The sequence below is a fragment of the Halichoeres trimaculatus genome, unplaced genomic scaffold (genome assembly GCF_033239565.1).
Source record: "Halichoeres trimaculatus isolate MK-OKI-2021-1 unplaced genomic scaffold, fHalTri1.1 fHalTri1_scaffold_2, whole genome shotgun sequence".
Taxonomy (NCBI): domain Eukaryota; kingdom Metazoa; phylum Chordata; class Actinopteri; order Labriformes; family Labridae; genus Halichoeres; species Halichoeres trimaculatus.
Window position 1 is genome coordinate 33,638,210 of NW_027437180.1, and position 19,824 is coordinate 33,658,033.

The 19,824-nt window shown below is 41.6% G+C and overlaps 1 protein-coding gene across 3 annotated transcripts in view; it reads left to right on the plus strand.

Annotated features, from left to right (window-relative positions):
* Window positions 1-19,824, plus strand: part of rab11fip4b (RAB11 family interacting protein 4 (class II) b) — a 71,202-nt gene that overhangs the window by 20,532 nt on the left and 30,846 nt on the right. Inside the window, exon 1 of one of the 3 annotated variants that reach the window (XM_074688830.1) lies at window positions 17,158-17,642. The exons of the other annotated variants lie outside the window; for them this stretch is intronic. Coding sequence (XP_074544931.1) covers window positions 17,562-17,642 — 81 coding nt within the window. The 5' untranslated portion in view covers window positions 17,158-17,561. Of the gene's footprint in view, window positions 1-17,157; window positions 17,643-19,824 lie in introns of those variants that run through there. 3 annotated transcript variants of the gene reach the window in all.

The following is a 19,824-nucleotide window of genomic DNA, read 5'->3' on the forward strand; positions in this document are numbered from 1 at the left end:
TCAGATCCCCAGAGGATTGGAAAAGCACACACAATAGGCTGATTGGGAGGGAGGGGAATTATATTTTGTTTATTTGGAAGAGCACAAACATTGCTGCCGCACATTTTTTGGCACCCGTGTCTGTGGCTCGGTTGGTTAATTAAACTTTTGAAAGACTTTCAGAGAAACACACACACTGACACACACACACACACTGTCTGGAATGGAGACAAGGCGCAGCAGAGTCCGACCAATAACAGTCAAGGACACACCAAGCAGACATGATTATCCTGTAACTCTCCCTCTATAAGGCAGGACTGCTAATGAACAGAAACGTCACAGCTGCATCTCTCCTATGACTTCACTGGCAAATCTTACATACGACTGGTTTAACTTTTTAACTTACAGCATGTATACTATCCATAAACTTTTCTGTGCTAATATCTCCAAAATATTCTTGTGTTTTTGTATTTTAGTCCACCAGATCCTCCCACTCCTCTCTTTTTATCTCTCATTTCACTCTCATCACTTTGAAGTCAAGACCGTAGCGCAACAGTTCAAAGATAAACACACCCAAGTAATTCTGTTTCAACTTTCTGATAAATGACGCTTTTCACTGGCTTTTTATTGCCTCAGATGGCCCCATCATGGTGATGTAAGATGTATGTGTTTGTGTGTTTTCCAGGCAATTTCTTCCAAATTATTTAAAACCAACTCGCAGTTTTTAACAGCCCCGTTAAGGGACTTTTTATTGCTCTGTTCATATCGGTGATGTTAGAATATTACATTAGGATACATTGTGAGCTGGAGTTAGTGCTGTGGGGGAATGAATGTGAGCTCGGCTGGTTTCAGAGAGGAAGAGGTTTCATGTGTATTTTTGTTGTTCCTCTTTCACCACATCTCATGTGAGTCTACCTGACCTCATTCTGACTTTGAGCAAGCTTTTACTCCGTCCTCATGTTGCTGTGTGAGCGCAAGTGTGTGTTTCGTGTTGGTCCAGACAGTCTGTTGGTAGACAGAGGTCACCTCCTGCCAGGAGCATCTGGGCAGAGAACATGAAGCATGGGCTCTTACACACACACAAACACACACACAGTGTTTTCTCATACATGTACTTAGACTTAGATGCACAGGCATGTGTAGTCATTTCTATTTTCTTTCCCTTTTGCCAGTTTAGATTTTATTGAAATGAAGTTGGTGTAAGTTTATGCAGGACACAGAAGTCATATGCTCAGCTGTGATCAGCTGACAGCCTGATGTTCAATCACTAACCCCAACCCCTCTCAACTAGGGATGCAATTTATCGAGTAATTCATTAATTGATAATTGTTTCATCTTATCAATCCATGATCAATTGAATGGTAAGCATCAATTTATCTGTGAAGCTTAATTTTTCTCTGAATCAATAGGTTTCTTTCTACGAAAATGCTATCTTTCCAATGGAAGTGAGAATGTAAATCAGATCATATAATAATCATATTATATAAACATTCTTAACAGCAGGGGACAGCACATTCACAAATAGAACAATGCAATGACAAGGCTTCTTTAAGGCTACTTGAAACATGACAATAAATAAGTGCACTGTCGGGAGAGTGAGTGTTGCATCTTTACTTGTCTGTGTGTGTAAATGTGCGCACATGTCTGTGTGTCTGTGAATGTGATGGCATATGGAATGCGACGATGTGCAAATGACATTACGTCATATAAATTAGAGGGATATGGCTTTTTAGTCTGTCAAATTTGAATAAAACAAGGTACAGACCTGATCTATGAGAAAGGTAACTCTGAATCAACTCTGATTCAGAGTTACCTTTCCATATAGTACCAGATAACCTGTTATCTGGTGCTATATGGAAAGTAAAAACTCGACTTCCAGGAGGTGTGGAAGGGGTGCCTTTGTTTGGGGGGCGGGCCACTCCCCCTGTACAATGGTAGGGGAAACACTGGTCAGGAGTGAGCCTTGTGTGCAGCCTGTTCACAGTAAGCCAGCTGCTGAAAACGCTCGCTAAGCAGGGACTGACGTGCCTTCATTTACCTTCCACCATGCTGCAGGACTTGAGTCAAGGAGTGGTGGTGGATCTTTAAGAAAGTTGTCCACTTCTTTTCTTTTGTCTTGTTGTTGTCGTCAAAAGTGTGCTTCTCTTGTGTTCCCGCGTGTGATTCAAAGACGTCTGGTGCAAAGCGCGCCCTCATGCGGGCTAATGGAGAATTACAGGTTAAAAACGCGATTAATTGCAAATGTGAATTGAGTGTCAGTTAAACCCATGAAAAATTTGCTGTATCTTCTTTGCCAATGCCGAATAGCTTCATCGGCCTTTGACTCTTAATTAATGTCATTTGGTGGACTGGATAACTAAAGTTTCAAGAAGCAAGGCAAGTTAACAATTAATTCACAAAACACAGCCGCAGCAGCCTCGCACCTCCTCATCATGTTAGTTACCCGTCTGGTCACACAACATTGAAGAATGGCATACTATTCTTTGACTAGCGTTGTGGGAAGTAAGCTAACCTAATGTTAGTCATCGTGGCACAAACAGCATACCCTGAATTAATTATTTTACAGTCATATTTGGCTTTTCTTAACGAATCCTTGCTGCCAGACACCTGAGAGCACTTCTTCTCAGACTGCTGGGCCACATTTAGGGAGGTGGCACAGTTAAATCCCTTGGTATAACTTGAAGATGGACATCACTAAATCTGGACCTGTTCTTTGATTTTCCTTCTTACTTGCTGTCTGAAATACATGTTGCTGTGTTAACAGCTCTTTCTCTCACTGTGCAGCTCGTTGTGTGCGCTCATCTCCCTCATACTTTGCATACTGCTCCACATGTTCGGTTGAATAATGCTGTGTGAGGTTGTACTCTTTAAGGACAACAACTTTCTCTTTGCATATGAGACAGGTGTAATTCCCTTGAACTCAGTAGAATTAATCATTCTCCCACTTCTCCCGAAACACTCTGTGCCTGACATCAACCTTTCTTTTGGCCTTTGAAAGACACATCTTGATGAAATACCAGGCAGACTGGATTTCATGATAGATGGTAGTTTGAGACCCCTGATCTAAAAGTTTTTGGTCTTTAGATGTGACACCTCTTCATGACAGACCTCATGTTACACTGAGCCATTTGTGCTTATACAACTTTTCACTCCTCAGTTTCTGTCTCATCAGGAGCATGTTAATCTCTTTTGGCTCTTCCTTTTGTGATGACACCACGAGTAACACTCTGCCTCACCATCACTGTCAGCTTCTGATTTCCACACAACTTCCCTGTCTGCCTGGAAACCCCTGTCATCATTTCCTGTGCTGTGATGAAGTGCAGACAGATAAAAAAACTTACATTAACTAAACAGAAATAACGTTTTCAGACTATACAAATCAGGTATGTCAGTGTCACAAGATTCTCACTGCATGATTTGAAATGAAGGATTTTTAATAAGCTGGTTAGATTTGCACCTTCTTTTGCACACTCTGAGGCACCTTCTCTCATCCAAAGCAACCAATAAAAGTTATCTTGAGTTCTTCATTCGTGAAAGAAGCTTTAGTCGGCTTTGCTCTTCTATAAAGTTTTTTTTTTTTCCAGCTCTGCTGTTGGCCTGCAGAAAAAGTCAATCCACATTTAGGTCTTTGCACTGGTAGAAAAACACATTACCCGTGTGCCATCTGTTTGCCCTCAGTATTATTAAATAAGGTAATTAACCCTCTCCCTCTTACTTTCTGTCCCATCCTTAGTAATTTGCTGCCATCTCTCACTGCCGTTTTCTCCCTTGACTCTTGCCGGAGGTCTGTGAAAAGCTCTGCGGTCCATCCGTCTGGCTTATTATCCATAATTAGTGTCCAGACCTTATCTTCCTCTTCTCAAAGTGGTTACAGTGAATTTCTTGCTGCTGCACTGCCGCCCCAAACCTCTCCTTCCCTTCCTCTCACTCTTTCCCTCCCTGCCTCCAAAATCTGTGCCAGCATTTATCTTAAGTGGCTGAAGGCCTGTGTGTAGCGCTGCACCACGGCTCACTACTCCCATTAGCACCCTTTTTTTTCTATTTTTCGTAGTCTACCCCTCATTTATCTATTGATTTCTCCACCAACTCTCTACATCCCTTAATTTTTCACGTTTTTTATTTTGAATATCATTTTCTTCTTTGTTTTCCTCACAGCCTCCAATCTGTTCCCCTAACATCTATGATTTCTCCAGCATCACTTGCTCTTTCTTTCCCTCATCTTTCCTCTGTTTTCTCTTTCTCTTCTGCTCCCTCTTTCTCTTTCTGTTTGTTTAATTAGGTCGCTGATGGTCCTGTGATGTTAGGACTGAATAGAAAAGCTGTCACAGGAGCTCAGTGCTGGATGGCTGCCTTCTCCCTCTCCCTCTGTATTCATCTCCCTCATAAACAACAGATAAACACAGTCCTACTCACAGTGGGAGTTATGGCATTGCATCACACTTGGGAGTTGAGTTGAAGAAGTGACTGGAAATTATCATAAACCTGTAAGGGATTGCATTGTTTGAAGAAAGAGGGATGCTTACACACATATTATTTCACAGCGTAATGCAAATTAGTTTGGCTTTCCCCGAAAACTGCTGCAAAAAGTAAAAACAAAGAAAGAATTTACCAACTCTAAGCATTTACATTTTGGAACAACAATTATCCATTGTTAGACCGTGAGGACTTAAGAGGTGATGAATCTTGAAACAGTCTCGGTTCTATATATTTTCTCTTCATTACCCATGATTCAAAATGAGATTATCGGCACCAAAATTGGCTATTTCTAAAGCCGCGTTTCCACCAAGCAGTCTGGTTCGGTTCCTCAGTACGGCACCCATTTTGTGGCATTTCCACTGACTTATCCCGAAATAACCGAGACTAGCTGTCCCACTTTTTGGAACCCTTTTGTATGGGTGCCAGACTGAACGGATCTGCTCTCGTAAGGTGGCGCTACAACACTGCAGACCGTCGATTGGTCGGTAGAATCGTCACTTACCCCGACAGCGGCTGCATTTCTCCTGGCGGCACGCAGACTTCACTGAAGCGCAGAGCTTGATTGCACTTAGTATCCAAGAGCCACATGACAATCACAGACAACGAAATGCTGGATGTCTCCCATTGTTGCTCTTTGTTTGCTGTGTCACGTTTTTCTTCTTTGTTGGGTTTATCAGGGGGGCACACTGTGTCGCAATGCTATGGCATCACACAACATGTGGCTGTCAGCATCCAGCTTATACGCCACCTACCACGAGGGGGCACAGTTGGCTGTGAAAATGCGAACACGAACAAGCTTAACCGTGACAACCCGTTCCAAACTGTACTGATCTGAACCGGACTGCTTGGTGGAAACGGCGCTTATAAGCTGTTTCTTAGTATCCGAGATTGGGTCAGATGTTCCTGGGAGAACATGAGTTTATTTACGATAGAGGTTCTAAATTTCATTGATACACTTCATCCAGCCATTAATGTTAAGAATTGAGAAGCAAGATGTGTCTCAAAATGTTTTTTTTTAATTTTGTAGTAATCCCAGAAGCTAAACTGTCAAAAAAAAAAAACCTCAACAGGAGAGTGTAACAAAAAAAATTGCACTTAATGGCAGCACCAACAGTAGAATAACTTGTAGCACAGTTGTCACATTAACTAGGTTTTCCTTGTGTCCAAATTCTTGCTTGTGTTGTACGTCTCTTTGGACAAAAGTGTCTGCTAACTGAAACTATAGAACCATAGAGAGTGATAGAGCACGGGCTAAAACATAGGTTAATCTGTTTGTGATAATGTTCATTCCAGCCCACAGTCAGCAGTTATTCTGCAGTGGTCTGTTCAAACTTGTGAGTCTATCAATAAAATGAAGAGTGAGGTAATGTTAGCTCTGCTTAGGGAGGTTGGAGTTGGTCAAGGAGCACTGGTAGGACATAACCAGGATTCACTAACATAACACGTTACTAGGCTGGGCTATTTTATTGATCCGCAGTATAAACCGATACTTTCTTTCTGCAGAAAGTATCGCTTTTTTGACCGTAAGTTTCAGTACATTAAGACCCATTCAAATCCGCCTTGTTCTGCCTGGCATTCTGCTTGCTGCCCTAACCCTCACCCTGTTCGCTTTGCAGGAAGAGCAATTAGGTCAGTCAGCCGCTGGTGTCACTGTTACCCATCTAGATACCGTCTTTACACCAAAGATGTCAGTTTTCAGTTCAGTTAAATCAATACAAGTCAATGGAACAGTCAGAAGATGTCATCAAAATCACACTTTCCCTTTAAATCTTTCAAAAAATGATGCAAGTATATCACATCGTACTGAATAATATTGAATCGTATCGAATTGTATCATTGGCGGATCATACCGCACCGTACCATACCATACTGTATCGGGAAATCAGTCACTACAGCCCAACATGTTACAGACATGTCTCAATGCACTCGGCTGTGAGTAACACTAAACAGTCTACTTACCGTCTGGACACTTAACTACAAACTAAGTTTACTAAGTTCGACTTTTGTCATGTTTCAAACAATGGCCCTACCTAACTACAGATAAACACATTTCTTTGCTGCTTTGTGTCCTGCAAAAAATGGTCTTGACAACAAGTTATGTTTGAGAGACTTTCATTCTCTATTCATCTCTTTTCTTTTCTTTACTGTGATGTCTCCTAAACCTCTGGGTTGTTTCAGTTGTGTGGGGACAAACTGACATGCCAACACCAAGTTTACAAAGCAATTTCACACATCCCTGTTGTGTCCACCTCCGCAAGGTTACAATGCAGCCACAAAGGAAGTTCACACTTGCATAAACGGTTTCAACAGGTGCTTTGCAAACACTTTAACCACTCTACCATCACAGACAGCTCTTATCTGTTTTCATACACAAGGGGATCTGAAAGTGGGAAAAAAGAGGAGGTTTGGCGTAAATGCTTGCAAGAGCCAGCTTCCTGTGTCAGTACATTGGTGTTCTTTACACTCAACACTGCTGCTTTGGAAGCTTTCAAGAATTTCACATGTTGCTTTAAGTTTTTATTACTGTCAATTCATCCCATGTTACACAGTTTGAAAAGTTTTATTGTGCAGGTTTGATACATTGGCCCTTTGCCATGACTCTGGCACTTATTCTTGTGTCTCATCTTACACTTTGCAACAGCTTCTATGAGCTATAAAGTAGAATTATCCATGAAATATTGCGTCCATAATGAGGCTTTGAGATTACAGCGACTCTTTGAAGATGCCACACTAGTTAAACTCAAAGTCTTTGTGACTGTGTGGTGTTTGTGTCTTTGTATAGATGTGTATACCCCATGACCTTGATCAGTGACCTCTTTCGCAGTTCCCTGTCTGTCAGGCTAATTAGCATCCATTGTCTACTTGCATTGTTTCAGTGTAGCTCACATGGCTAACCACTATGACCTTTAATTAGAGGAAGTAAGAACTTCCATTAATCTGCAGATATCAAGCTGAAGCTCTGCAGCACTTCTCCTTCAGTCCTGATTGTCAGAGATAATTTGACATACTGAAGATTTATAGAAACTTTTGAGTGTTGTTGGATCCTGTTTTGCTAAGTTCTCTGTTTTTCTGTTATCTTAATCTGGTCTCATCCTGTTTCAGTTTGTAATCAGCCCTGTCTCTCTTTTTCTGCTCATCACTTCCTCGTTGATCCCTCTGTCGATTGCTGTCCCAGTTGTCTGGTAATGATTTGACAGATGGATGGTGGAGTCATGCATTGATCACCAGGCTTTGATTTGCAGTCAGTCACTTGTTTGTTAGATCTTCTCAGCACTCTGACACGTGGGACTCTGGGTGTTGTGCTGTGTTTGCCCCTTTCTTTTTCAGAAATAAAAATGCCAGCATTTAACTAAGTTAAATTTGAAAAAAAAAAAACCAAACAAACAGAAAACTGGAATGTAAGTTGGAAGAAAGGTGGAGTGTTTGGGCTAGTTTTTAGGTTTCCCTGTCATACCATCTTCAAATGCAGATGATATGGATACCTGCATTTTATGCCCTTAAACAAATATTCTAAATAAAATGCACAAAAAGAAATTCATTTAGTTTTTTAGCTACACACTGTCAGTTGTTTCTGATGTGTTAAAGTATAAAATAACCAGATAACCTCTAAATGTGTTTCCTTTGCACCTCAGCTGCATCCAACACCCTTCTGTTTGTTTTACGTTGAGTTAACACCATCCTGAAGCAAATATATCATCTTTTCAGTTTAAACCTTCTAGTTCACCAGATACTCTCCTCTCGTTTGTAGCCACCACAATGCACATTATGGCCCTCCATAAACAGATGCGTTCTCACCATGTAGAGTGAAATCAATACCTCCACGTTTCTATGTGTGATCTTCCCCTACAGGCATGACTAACCCAGTAGCCTGATTTCACTCCTGTTACAGCCCAACAGACACTGACAGTTAAAGGATGTGTTCAGGAGATAGCTGCTTATGTTTGACTTGTTTAATCTGTATGACTCTTTAAGGAGATCTTTTGTGTTACTTGAATCTTTACATCTTTCTGTGTTTCACTTTAACCCAAGGGGCAACATCTGGTTCAGGAAAATGAAACCTTTGCAGAAGTGCTAAAAGTTGCTGTTACTGAGGCCACGTTTACACCACGCCAAAAACGGTCAAATCCGATAACATTTTGTTGCGTTTTGGCCTTGTGTTCAGATGAGACCGCGTTGCGCTTTGTCTGAAAACGCTCTCTAGAGTGGAGAGTTTTCAAAACACTCCTCCATCCAGCCTCGTATAAACACAGAGCAGAGCGTTTCAGGGTGAAACACCGACGTCACCGCATGCGCACTCGCAGTTTCAGGTGAAGGTTGCACACACAGCCACAACTTCCGGTTAAGCCATCCTGGTCCAGTTGGTGGCGGTAATGCACCTCAAGGTTGGATTGCCGACCATCTCACACAATAAAACAGCAGAAAAAGAAAGAACAATCACAACAATGATGGCTGATTACCGAGTAGAATATATACACACATATATCCACATCACCAACTACTGGCCTGGTATGGCCACTACATCGTTGTGACTTGTCCTCTTGGAGTCGTATCAACGTGGATCGTATTCACGCCGTCCTCATGTAAACGCGGGTGGCTTTTGGAAACTCAAAGGAAGAATCTTTGCGGGAGTCTCCGTGTGAATGTGGCCTTAATCTGCTTGAAGCTGGCTGCAGAAAGACTGGAAACCACGTACACACCAAGCCAAAAAAATGACTTAACGGCATTAGAAAGCATATTTACAGCCTGGTTTAAAAAAGGTTTGGATCTGAAATGCTTGTTTTGCTATCCGCACACACTGTACTAATTCTTTCTGACTCAGCAGTTTAGAAGATTCTAAGATGGTCAGATTGTCCAATCAGAGACACAACTCAGCTCACATGACTGACTGGCAGTGTAGCCGTTACTGTGCACTCACACCAGAAGCGGTCTGAGCGTCGGTGGCGTCCAGCCTCCATTTATTTTCTATGATCGCCGGCGTCGAGGGGCGTTCGAGGCGGCGGGGATCACGAGCGTCGTGGAGCGTCGCGTTGCGAGCACGAGCTGTAGTTGGGAGAAACTCAACTTTATGCAAATGAGCAGCAGCGCGAACGAGGCGTCAGCCAACAACAGGCCGATCTGTATTCCCGGGCGGAAGATTTTGAGGGGGAGAACGAGGATAAACAATGGAGGACAAACTTATTATTGCTGTGTCCGGCTTCCCGGAGCTGTATGATGTGTCTCTGTTTATCTACAGGGACATTAAAAAAAAGAATAATTCTTCATATGCAGAAAGAGACATGGTGGATCCCGCTCTCCTGCAGACTGATGTATATGCGTGTGATGTGATTGACAGACCTGTGAGGAAAAATGTGTTTACCCCTAAATTTGTATGTTGTTTGTAGTTGACGATTGTAGGAAAAGGTAGAAAAGCCTGTGGGACACCTACAGAAAGAAAAAAAAAGGGGGAAAGAGAGGTCTGGGAGTGGGTCTGAACGTTGTCATCCAGCGCACAGTTGATCCTCCCAGGGTGACACATCTGCACCGCAGCTTGTAAGCCCCGCCCCTTCGGCAGCTCGCAGCGCTTCCCCTGCCTGCATGCTTTTGTGTGTTCTCAACTGTCAAGCAGCGCGATGAGAGCGGCCAAAGCACCGACAAGCGAATTTAACGCTCCTGGTGTGAGTGTACAGTTAGAAAGGAAACTCAAAGCCCATGTCATATCCAATGTGGCTGCGTCCCCGGATTGGGTTCGTTCTGCTGTATCAGGAACAGATGGGTGACATTGCAGAGACTACGTCCATATTTTATACAGTTTTTGGTTTAACCACAACTCTCAAAGATGTCATATTTTTCCAAAGATCAATCTTTAAAAATAAACTAAGCACAGAAAGTAAGGACATTGACCGATCTTGATCGGACCTGTGTGAGATGGAAACTTCAAGTTGCTGTTCTGGAAACCAAGTAGCGCCATTATTTGGGTTGAACCTTCCCACCATATCTAAAGTAAAGGCCAAGTTTCATGCTAATGCTGCTTCAATCTTCAATCATCAAATTCACCAAATAAGAGTCAAAGGCAGAATAAGCTGTTTGGTTAATCTTTTATGGGCAAAACCTACACACACAGCTCTGATTATCACCCCTTAAATACATGTTCGTCACAAATGTGACTCAGCTTAATAACAGTGTAAGTCAGTGACAAGCAGCATTGTTACAACAAAGATCTACCAAAAACAAATTGCCTTACTTCTTGTACTGTTTAGTTATTATTAATAAAAAATGTAAACTTATATTGGTATTCATTGTTTCACTTTGGGGTTTATCACTACAGGGTGTGTGTACACATCTTGCGGCTAATACTGTGTAGTTGGGAAGTGTAACACAGAATTTAAACTTTCATGATCCACACATGTATATTTTATACCCTTCCCGCTTGACTTGTGGGTTTTCTGTTCGTTTCTACTCAAATTAGTCTGACATTTTCCAAGCACACATTCTCAGACTCAGTTATTCACAAGCTTTCTTTTCTGTGAACATCAGAAAACTTGAGATAGCACCAGAAATGATGCTGCAGATATCAGGCCTTTAGGACTCACTGATTTCCTCGCACAAACTTTACATGACCCCCATCCTCTCGTCGTCTCGGCTGTCTTTACTGTCATCAAAGTGGATCTCGCAGAGTAGTGTGCTTAGTTCTTGCGTGTTGGCAGGTTTCAGGCTCTGTAATAGATCTCTGCTTCAAATATAGACCTCCAAACTCCGAGGCTGCACAATGTTGGATAGAAATCATGGTAGTTATGCCTGGCTTTTTAACACAATGTGTAATTATTTAAAGAAGTCGTGAGGAGTTTCTCAGTGATCTTGAAAAAGTCTCCCTTCTAGATGTATGCCTAATATAATCCTAACTTTACAAGGAGATTATCAGCACCAATATAACAGGTAACAGGTTATTTTAAATTGCTACTTCTTAGCTTTCCAATTGAGTCAAGCTGGACCGGATTGATTTACAGCACGTCTAAAGTTCAGTAGTGAGAAGAGACATCTGTGTTTTTTTCTGCTAAATTGATTTCTGTGATTAATTTTGTAGCAATGGTGGACACAGGAGCCTAACTGCCAGACAGAAAAAAGACAGAAGAAAGCTAAAAGGGAGAGTGATACAGCCCGAGCCTAATTAGCCTTTAGCTTGGGCTGTATCACTCTATAACACAAGGGCTGAACTGTTAATGGTAATATCCTTTCCAACCCAAATGCAGCAGTTATTCTGCAGTGGTCTGTTCAAACTTGAGAGTCAATAAAATGAAGAGTGAGGTTACGTTAGCTCTGCTTGGTAGATGACTGGCAGGACATAGCTTATCAGGATTCACTAAAGTTACACATTACGGACATGTCTCATAGCACTGGGCTGCCAGCTGTGCTAAATATGAACGGGTGCTAAACTACTTACAAACTGACAGTGTTTTCTTGTTGTCACGTTAGCCTACAAATGCGTCGTAACTGGGCTGCCGATAGCACTGCATATAGCTGGCTACTACAATGTTTGCTTGATGTCACTGTACTGATAAATACTAGAGGTGTCCCAGTCCGATACTGATATCGGATATCGGTCCGATATCAGCAAAAAAACAAGTATCGGTATCGTATCGAAATGCATCTAAAATCTCCGGTATAAGCGCTCCGATATAAGCAGTTTCTGTTACCCATTGGTTAATAATAAATGGATTAGTTTTTTCTCATACCTACTGTTGCTGACTACTGTTCTATGTGTGAATAATATCACTTAATCAAGCCTTTTCTAACATGACAAACATACTATAAAATAAGTAATAAAAGTATGAATGTTTAATGCTGATATTGTATCGGATTAATATTGGTATCGGTCAATACTCAATGCTGCAGTATCGGTATCGTATCGGAAGTGAAAATGTAATATCGGGACATCCCTAATAAATACCTTACCTTCGCACTTTGTATCCAACAACAAAATGTATTGAACAAAGAAAATTTCTTTCCATCCAATCTCCATTTAATTCCAAAACAAACACACGCGTTGCTAAGAGTAATTCAACACAGTGTGCTTGAGACTCTGAGCCAGAAGGAGGGAAGGCAGTTTATTTAAAGCATCTTTAACTAATCAAGATATTACTAATCCAAAAAAAGAAAATAAGATGTATGTTTGTGCCGTCATTGTTGTAGCTTAGGAATTAAGCATGCTGTGGACTCTGCCGCAGCATGCAGCACTGAAAAAAAGGGATAGCTGGGCCAAGGAGCCAGAGGACAAATGGAGGCACTGCTGGCCAAATGGACTGAAACGAGGTCAAACAAATCATTAAGATCACATACGTCAGAGCACTATGTCTTTTTACAGCTTATGCAAATATATGCAAGTGTATCATCGTCTTTCACATTTGTTTAAAGTGTATCTACAGAAGGCAGCAGCAGAGTTATTGGCCTAAATAAGCAGCCTACCAACCCACTGCCCCCTGAAGAGCATCCCTGCCTCGTTTGTTTCTTTAAAGCTCCTTCTTCTCTCCCTCTCTCTTCATCCCCCCTACCCCCCACCCCCACCCTCGTCCTCTCTATCATTCGTCTTGCTGCATTGCGAACCCCAGCAGCTGGTTGAGAATCCCCACAGATCTGTTTCAGCTGAACTCTGCAACATGAACATTAGTTTGGTTTGTGCTTTTTAACACTACTGTTTGCAGCAGGATTTGAACAGTCTGTGTCTGATTGTATGTTTGTTTTTGTCCTGTGTCCATTCACCAATGAGGAGTTTCATGTGGATTCATCCTCCTTGGCTCTGAGCTTCATCTTTAACACATCAGCAAGTATTGCACCCCCTCTCTGAATAGCATTAACATAACTGTGTTCACATTTTGTGAAAGCCTCAGCGCTTGTTCCATAACTATGTGCTGCTGTCTGAATGAGGCAGGTAGACATGAATAGAATTGTAAACGGCTTCTTTGAAAAGGGGGAAAGAGGCCAGCCCTCTAACAAATTGCACATAAACAAATAGCCTCAGGCTATTGGCTGAGCCACGGCCAACATCCTTGTGAAGTGACGGAGTCGGAGAGAAAGAGGGAGGGAGAGAGAAAGGAGAGTACAAGAAGGGTGCATTCCTTTCCACATAATTGGGTTTTATTTGGTATTGCATCTCTTTCCTCCTCTTCATCTCCGTCATCACCTCTTCCTCTTTTCCCTCATCACTCCATCAGACTAAGAGCAGCCGCTCTGAGTACCAGGACTCAAGCAGCAGGCAGAGTATGAGTCATGAAATTAAAAGTGAAACACAGACAGAGGAGAGGGAGGGAAGAGGAGGTAAGAGGTAATAAGTTCACTGACATTTTCCTGTAATTTTAGCAGGATTAGGATTTGGCTCAGGTACTGTCACCTTTTGCCAGAAGCTGCTGAGTCCAGTTACAGAAACAAACACAATGTGGTGAAACAGGAGCTGTGAGCATACACACAGAAGCAGAAAAAATACAACATTTAACCATAAATATGCTTCAATCAGAGACATCAGGGATTCGATATGGGGGCAGTAGATTGTGTGATGTAGGTCTGTGCAGCATGGGGGACTGGTCCTTCAAATAAAAGTAGGACAACAGCAGCATTGGAGACAGGGAAGTTCTCAGATGACATTATTAAGACAGAGTGCTTCATAATCTTGGCAAAATAATACAGAGATATAGTACAGCAATATCTGTGAGATAAAGACAAACAAAACAAATAAAAACACTTTCTCTAAATTCAATTCTCATACTCTCTCATACCTTCGTTATTTTGTCCTCTGCTCTGTAACATACTTCATCCACATCTCGTCTCTGATCCATTAATTTAAGCATTCAGAAGAAACTCTTATCATACATTCATGTGTCACTTCTATATATTTAGATTCATACCTGATTTTGATTTCAGGTACCTTTCATTAGAGCCACTGCTGTGCCAAACATGGCTCAGGTAGTCCACATTAAATATAGTAGTGCTCCCTCATTACCTGGATGTCTGCATACAGCACAACTGAAACCAGGTCATCTACACCCACCAGCCACTTTATTAAGTACACCGTGCTGGTACCAGGCTAGACCCCCTTTGCCTTCAGAGCTGCCTTAATTCTTTGTGGCATAGATTCAACAAGGTACTGGGAACATATCTCAGCTGAGTCTCCCGTTCCTCCACATCCCAAAGGAGCTCTCATTGTCACGTTCAAGAGACCAGTTTGACATGATTTGTGCTGTGGTACACTGTGCTCATAAAGGGATGGACGTGTTCAGCAACACTACTCAGGTAGGCTGTGGACTTTAAACCATGCCCAGTCGGTACAACAGGCCAAAAGTGTGCCAAAAAATCTCCCCTACATCTTTACTCTAGCAGCAGCATGAAGCGTTGATACAATGCAGGATGGATCCATGCTTTCATGATGTTTACTCCGAACTCTGACCCTACCATCTAAATGTGGAGCAGAAATCCAGACTCATTAGACCAGGCAACATGTTTTAATCTTATGTTGTCCAGTTTTTGCGAGGCTAAATGATTTGAGATGCTGCCATGTGATTGGCTGATGACTTATTTGCGTTAATGAGCAATTGAACAGGTGCACCTAGTTTAACGGCCACTAAGTAGCTGTCCTTGTAAAGAAAAATCTATCCTTATATAACCACATTTTGTTTTGTAGCTTATTCAAGTATTTTATTATGTTGCAGTCTAACTCCAAGTATGTCTGTAGTGCTGTAGCTATAGGGGACTGTCAGTTGGTTGCATTAATGAAAAAATAATGACAAAGAGGACACACAGAATGTCACATGAAATGCCCATGGATACATTTTGAATTCACAGTATTCCTATGGCTTTCAGGCCTGAGACCATCAAACAGTTTCAGAAAACAGTTTCTGAGTTATAATTAGAAATCAAGGCTCTCTAGCAGTGGCTTTAGTTTGTTTTCTGACACTCAGGTAAAAGAGCCAGGAGGTCAGTCTGACCAAAAAAGAGCAATTTAAAGATATAAGTTTGGAAGTAAAGCTTGGAGTGGCAGCTGAAAGAATGATATAAATGCCCTGCAGACGGCAGAGCTCAGATAAAAGCTGAGAGATGAATAATGGTGATCATTGTGGAGAGCCCACTCCATGAAGATTTTTATTCCCAACTTCTGTCAGCTCTTTGAGGAATAAATTGTGTGCTTATGCTTCAGGCCAGTCAGTGTTTAAGTTGAGTGAAATGATTTCAGAACGTGAAAGGAATTGCCTCCCTGCAAAAAAAAAAAATATATAGAAACCATATTTTTGCTTGCATATCTGCACCGCATAAAGCAACTTCAAGTGTGTCTTTCTGAGCAGACTTTTATTCACTTCAACTAAACCTGAAACTGAGCTGCCATCCAAAGAGTTTCATCCAAAGTACTGATATGTTCTCTTGACTGGGAGGTGAGAGTGGGAGGATTGTATCGAGGTTATGTCAGAGATGGCAGTGCTGGGATTTTAAGCTGCTTGTTTTGTCTGAAAAATAATACAAAATATTTTCTGTGGAGAAAGACTTTTGGTGTGGAGCTTTGCAAAAGACACAGGTGATTCTTTTAAGGTTATTTAATCCTACTTTTTATTGCTAGTAAGACATTTAATCAGTATTAGGAGCTTAAGTGAGGGAACACTTCTCACACATGCAATCCAGTAATCTGCATTAAACATTATCTAACTAACAGCACCTGCAGCTGGCAGTTATATGATTTGAAAATAAATAAATAAAACAAATTTAAAAATAAGTTTATAAAACAAAATAGTAAAAAAGAGATTAAAATTAAAAAAAAGTAAATAAAATAAAATAAAACTGAACATAGTCTTTATTGTTCTTTCCTAACTTTAACTGCGCTGTCACTTTTTAAGGCAAAGCAAGGCAAGTTCATTTATATAGCACATTTTAACAAGGCAATTCAAAGTACTTTACAGACAGAACAAATTGAAAGAAAACAAAATTCAATTCAAAAGCAGATTAAAACTGATAACATACAATAAAACAAAATAAGATTAAAAGAAAAAAAATTAAAACAGATTTTAAGGTAAGGTCACAGTGCCGAGTTGCAAAATTGAGCTTTTTTTTTTTTTTTTTTTTTTAAGAAAAGATATTAAAATGATTTTTAGCTTGACAAGCTTTAAAAATTAAACATGCATGAAGAAGGAGTTCGTGTCTGGTTGTCCCCAACTGTCAATCACTAGCTGTATTTTGAGTCCTAAGAAGTAGACATTTTTTTTTATTAGAGGACATGATGCAGACAAAGATGACTTTCTGAACTGATTTGTCTGTTTTTCTGTTAATGAAATGAACAACAAATACCTCTGGCTACTTTGCCGTGACCTCTCCCCTCCTCCTCAGTGCTCCCTCCCTCTATTCTCCCTTCATTGTGGACCTCTTTTCTCTCCAACCCATCTTGTTAAATCTGCTGCATCACTGAAGACAAACTGTTTGGGTCAAAGTGACAACGATCCCCTCGCCCCCCATTCTGCCTGTCTCCTCAGCCCACACAGGCTCTACCTAACCTTTCTACAGCGGGGACACAACACAGAGGCAGGCAGGACTTCATATGCAAATATAGCCTGAGTGGGCGGCAGCAGAGAGCAGAGTGTGCAGCAATGTGAGGACTCTCACAAGCCCCGCCCACCGAAGCTAGTTGCTAAGAAACCACCCGCAAAGGGGAAGGAGGGAGAGGGGAGGAGGGGCCATGAATTCAACAACTGTTGCCTGATCTGAGCTCTCACTGTGTGAATGCAAGTCAGCCGGCGAACCAGTCAGCTCAAGAGGAAGAGTGTGAGTGTGTGAGGTCCAGAGTCCCTGCTTGTGTTTTCTGTGTGTGTGTGTGAGTGTGAGTTTGTGTGTTACAGAGACAGAGAGGCAGTCTCTAGCAGGAGCCAGGCAGCCGGTGCCGTGTTTTAAAGTGAACGATACATCCTGCGCTCCTCTTCCTCTCTTTGGATTATACCACTACCAGGGACTCACCCTTTGGACTATCCCGACGCTTCCTCCTCCTCCTGCTGCTGCTGCCTTTGAAGGGAACACCTGTGTTGTGAGTGTGTGTGTGAGTGTGCCTCTGTGTGAGTGTGTGTAAGAGCGAAGACAGCGGACTTAGCCCTGGTGAACAGGGCGAGTGGATGACTTCAGTGGATGAGGGTTTGGCTTGTGGAACAAGGGGGACTGCTGACCATGGACTCCCCTCCTCACTAGTAAACGGGGTAAGCAACCAGACTGCACCCACCCGGCTGGAAAAATGGGGATGATGGGAGATAATTTGACAGAATTGGAACAATACAGAGACACCGATCCAGAGAGGGATGTGATGGTTTTTGTGAAAGAAAGGAGGTAGTTTTTAGTTAGAGGAGGAGACTGGCTGCTTTAAAAGAGGCTGTGCAGAGTCTATTGTCCCCTAGTTTGTGTTTGACTGTGAGAGTGTGTGTGTGTGTTGCATGCAGTTGACCCTGCCTCATAGTCTCCCTCCCTGTCTGTCTGTTTTGGTCAGCTGTTGGCCTGTGTGTCATCACACTTCACCGTCCTGTCACTTCTGCTTTCCAGTATCTCGTCTTATCAATTTCTCTCCCTGCATCAGTGGCTGCTGGGGTCTGTTGAGGTTCAGCATCTCTCTGATGGTAATTAGATTAAGTGGAAAGGAGGGTAGCTGTAAGTAGAGATGGTGTGATCACAAGAAATATACATAACAAGCTTAGGTAAAGATTTAAAAGAGGAACATTATCAGAGTTAGCACAACAGGTTTTCTATCAAACGGGAAAAAAGTGGATTCAATGTAACTGAATTTAAAACAGGGAGATGTTTTGTTCATAGTTTGTCATGTGTATTTAAATTCAGGTAAATATTGAGTTGATTTTGGATTGCCTAAAATTTTATGCTTTGTGTCAGTCAGGATTAACTATGCTCTAAATATAAAGACACACCTAAAAATGATAAACTGTGTAGCAAACTGTATTGAAAAATAATTCAGAGTAAATTTTTAGTCTTGAAAGTAACAAAAAACAGATTTTATCTAAGCAGTGACATCAGAAAAACTATAATTTCATTTTTAAAATTAATGAAAAACTTAAAACTTCTTTACAGTTTTCTCTTGACAATACAACGAATGCGTCAAGCACTTTGTGTTCCTCCAAATATTCACCCATCACTCCAAAAATAGACACACAAGGTGAGTTTTGTTTGCATGGAAGAGTCTTCAATAGCAGCCGGTGACGTCAGGCTCCACCGTGGTTTTGAATGCTCCTGCTCTGTGACTGGACATTACATAATGAGATTTACTTTTCTGCGGCCAACAGGAAATTCTCTGCTGATTGTCCAGGTCCCAAAACACTCCTTAAAGACTTGTGTTATTAACTCAAATCATTTGCATATTTTCGTCTAATTAACTACGTTTGTTTTGTTTGCTGGCTTTAGTTTTGTACCTGAACCAGATTGACTTTCAGCCAAGTGTCTCTGTCCATGCACAGTATGTACACCAGGACTAGAATAACTAGATTAGCATGTGGTACTGAGCTGTTCTGGATGAATGGAGGCTAATCCCTACCAGGTAAAAGAGTCACTCCTTTCAGGGATTTCTTTTGTACCAATACACTGAAGCAAAGAGGACAACAAACTGCAGTAAAATAAGTAGACAACTTACACAAAGGCTCCAACACCTTTTTGTTTTTTTCTGAAATCTGAATCACAAAGTTCTTCTTCAGCTGACAAGAAGCAGAGCAAGCCCTGACCACCACCTGCTGAGGGTCTGCCATAACAACACACTGATGTGCCTCCATTCAGCTGACAAGAGCTGGAGGGCTGTCCAACGGCGCCTGAAGAGGAAAACAATGCGCTTTGTTAAAGAACGACCGCAACAGGGTTTCTTTTCTTTCTAGACTGGACAGGAGAGCCACAGAGACGCACTCTAGCTGTGAGACAACAGACTTTAACAATGAATCAGGAACAAAGATGCTACATTTTTATGCTGTTGGCTGTGAGTCAAGGTGTTTTGCTTTTCCAAGAAGATGAGTGTTACTTCCATTTTTTTGCAAAACTTGATGATAACTGTGTTTAGGAAAGGAAACCTAGCTGGTGATTCAGTTTGATACTTCACACACACATTTAAACCAATGAAGAAGCAAAAAAAATAACCAAGTTCATGATTGAGGATGCATAAATTAAGCACAAAAATAAGGGCGGTTTATGTTATGTAGACTTTTCACTTGCATTCACGCACTTCATTTTAGGAAGAGGACGCTTTGTTTGCAGTTTTCTGATGAATGATTGCTGCAGATGATCTCACAGTGCAGACTCAGTGTGAAGGTTTGAACTGTGGCCTCCTGGTTGTGTTGACTTCTCAGTTTTGAAGTAAAGGCACAGTGTTTAGTGTCAGAGTTCAAACAGGTGGTTCTA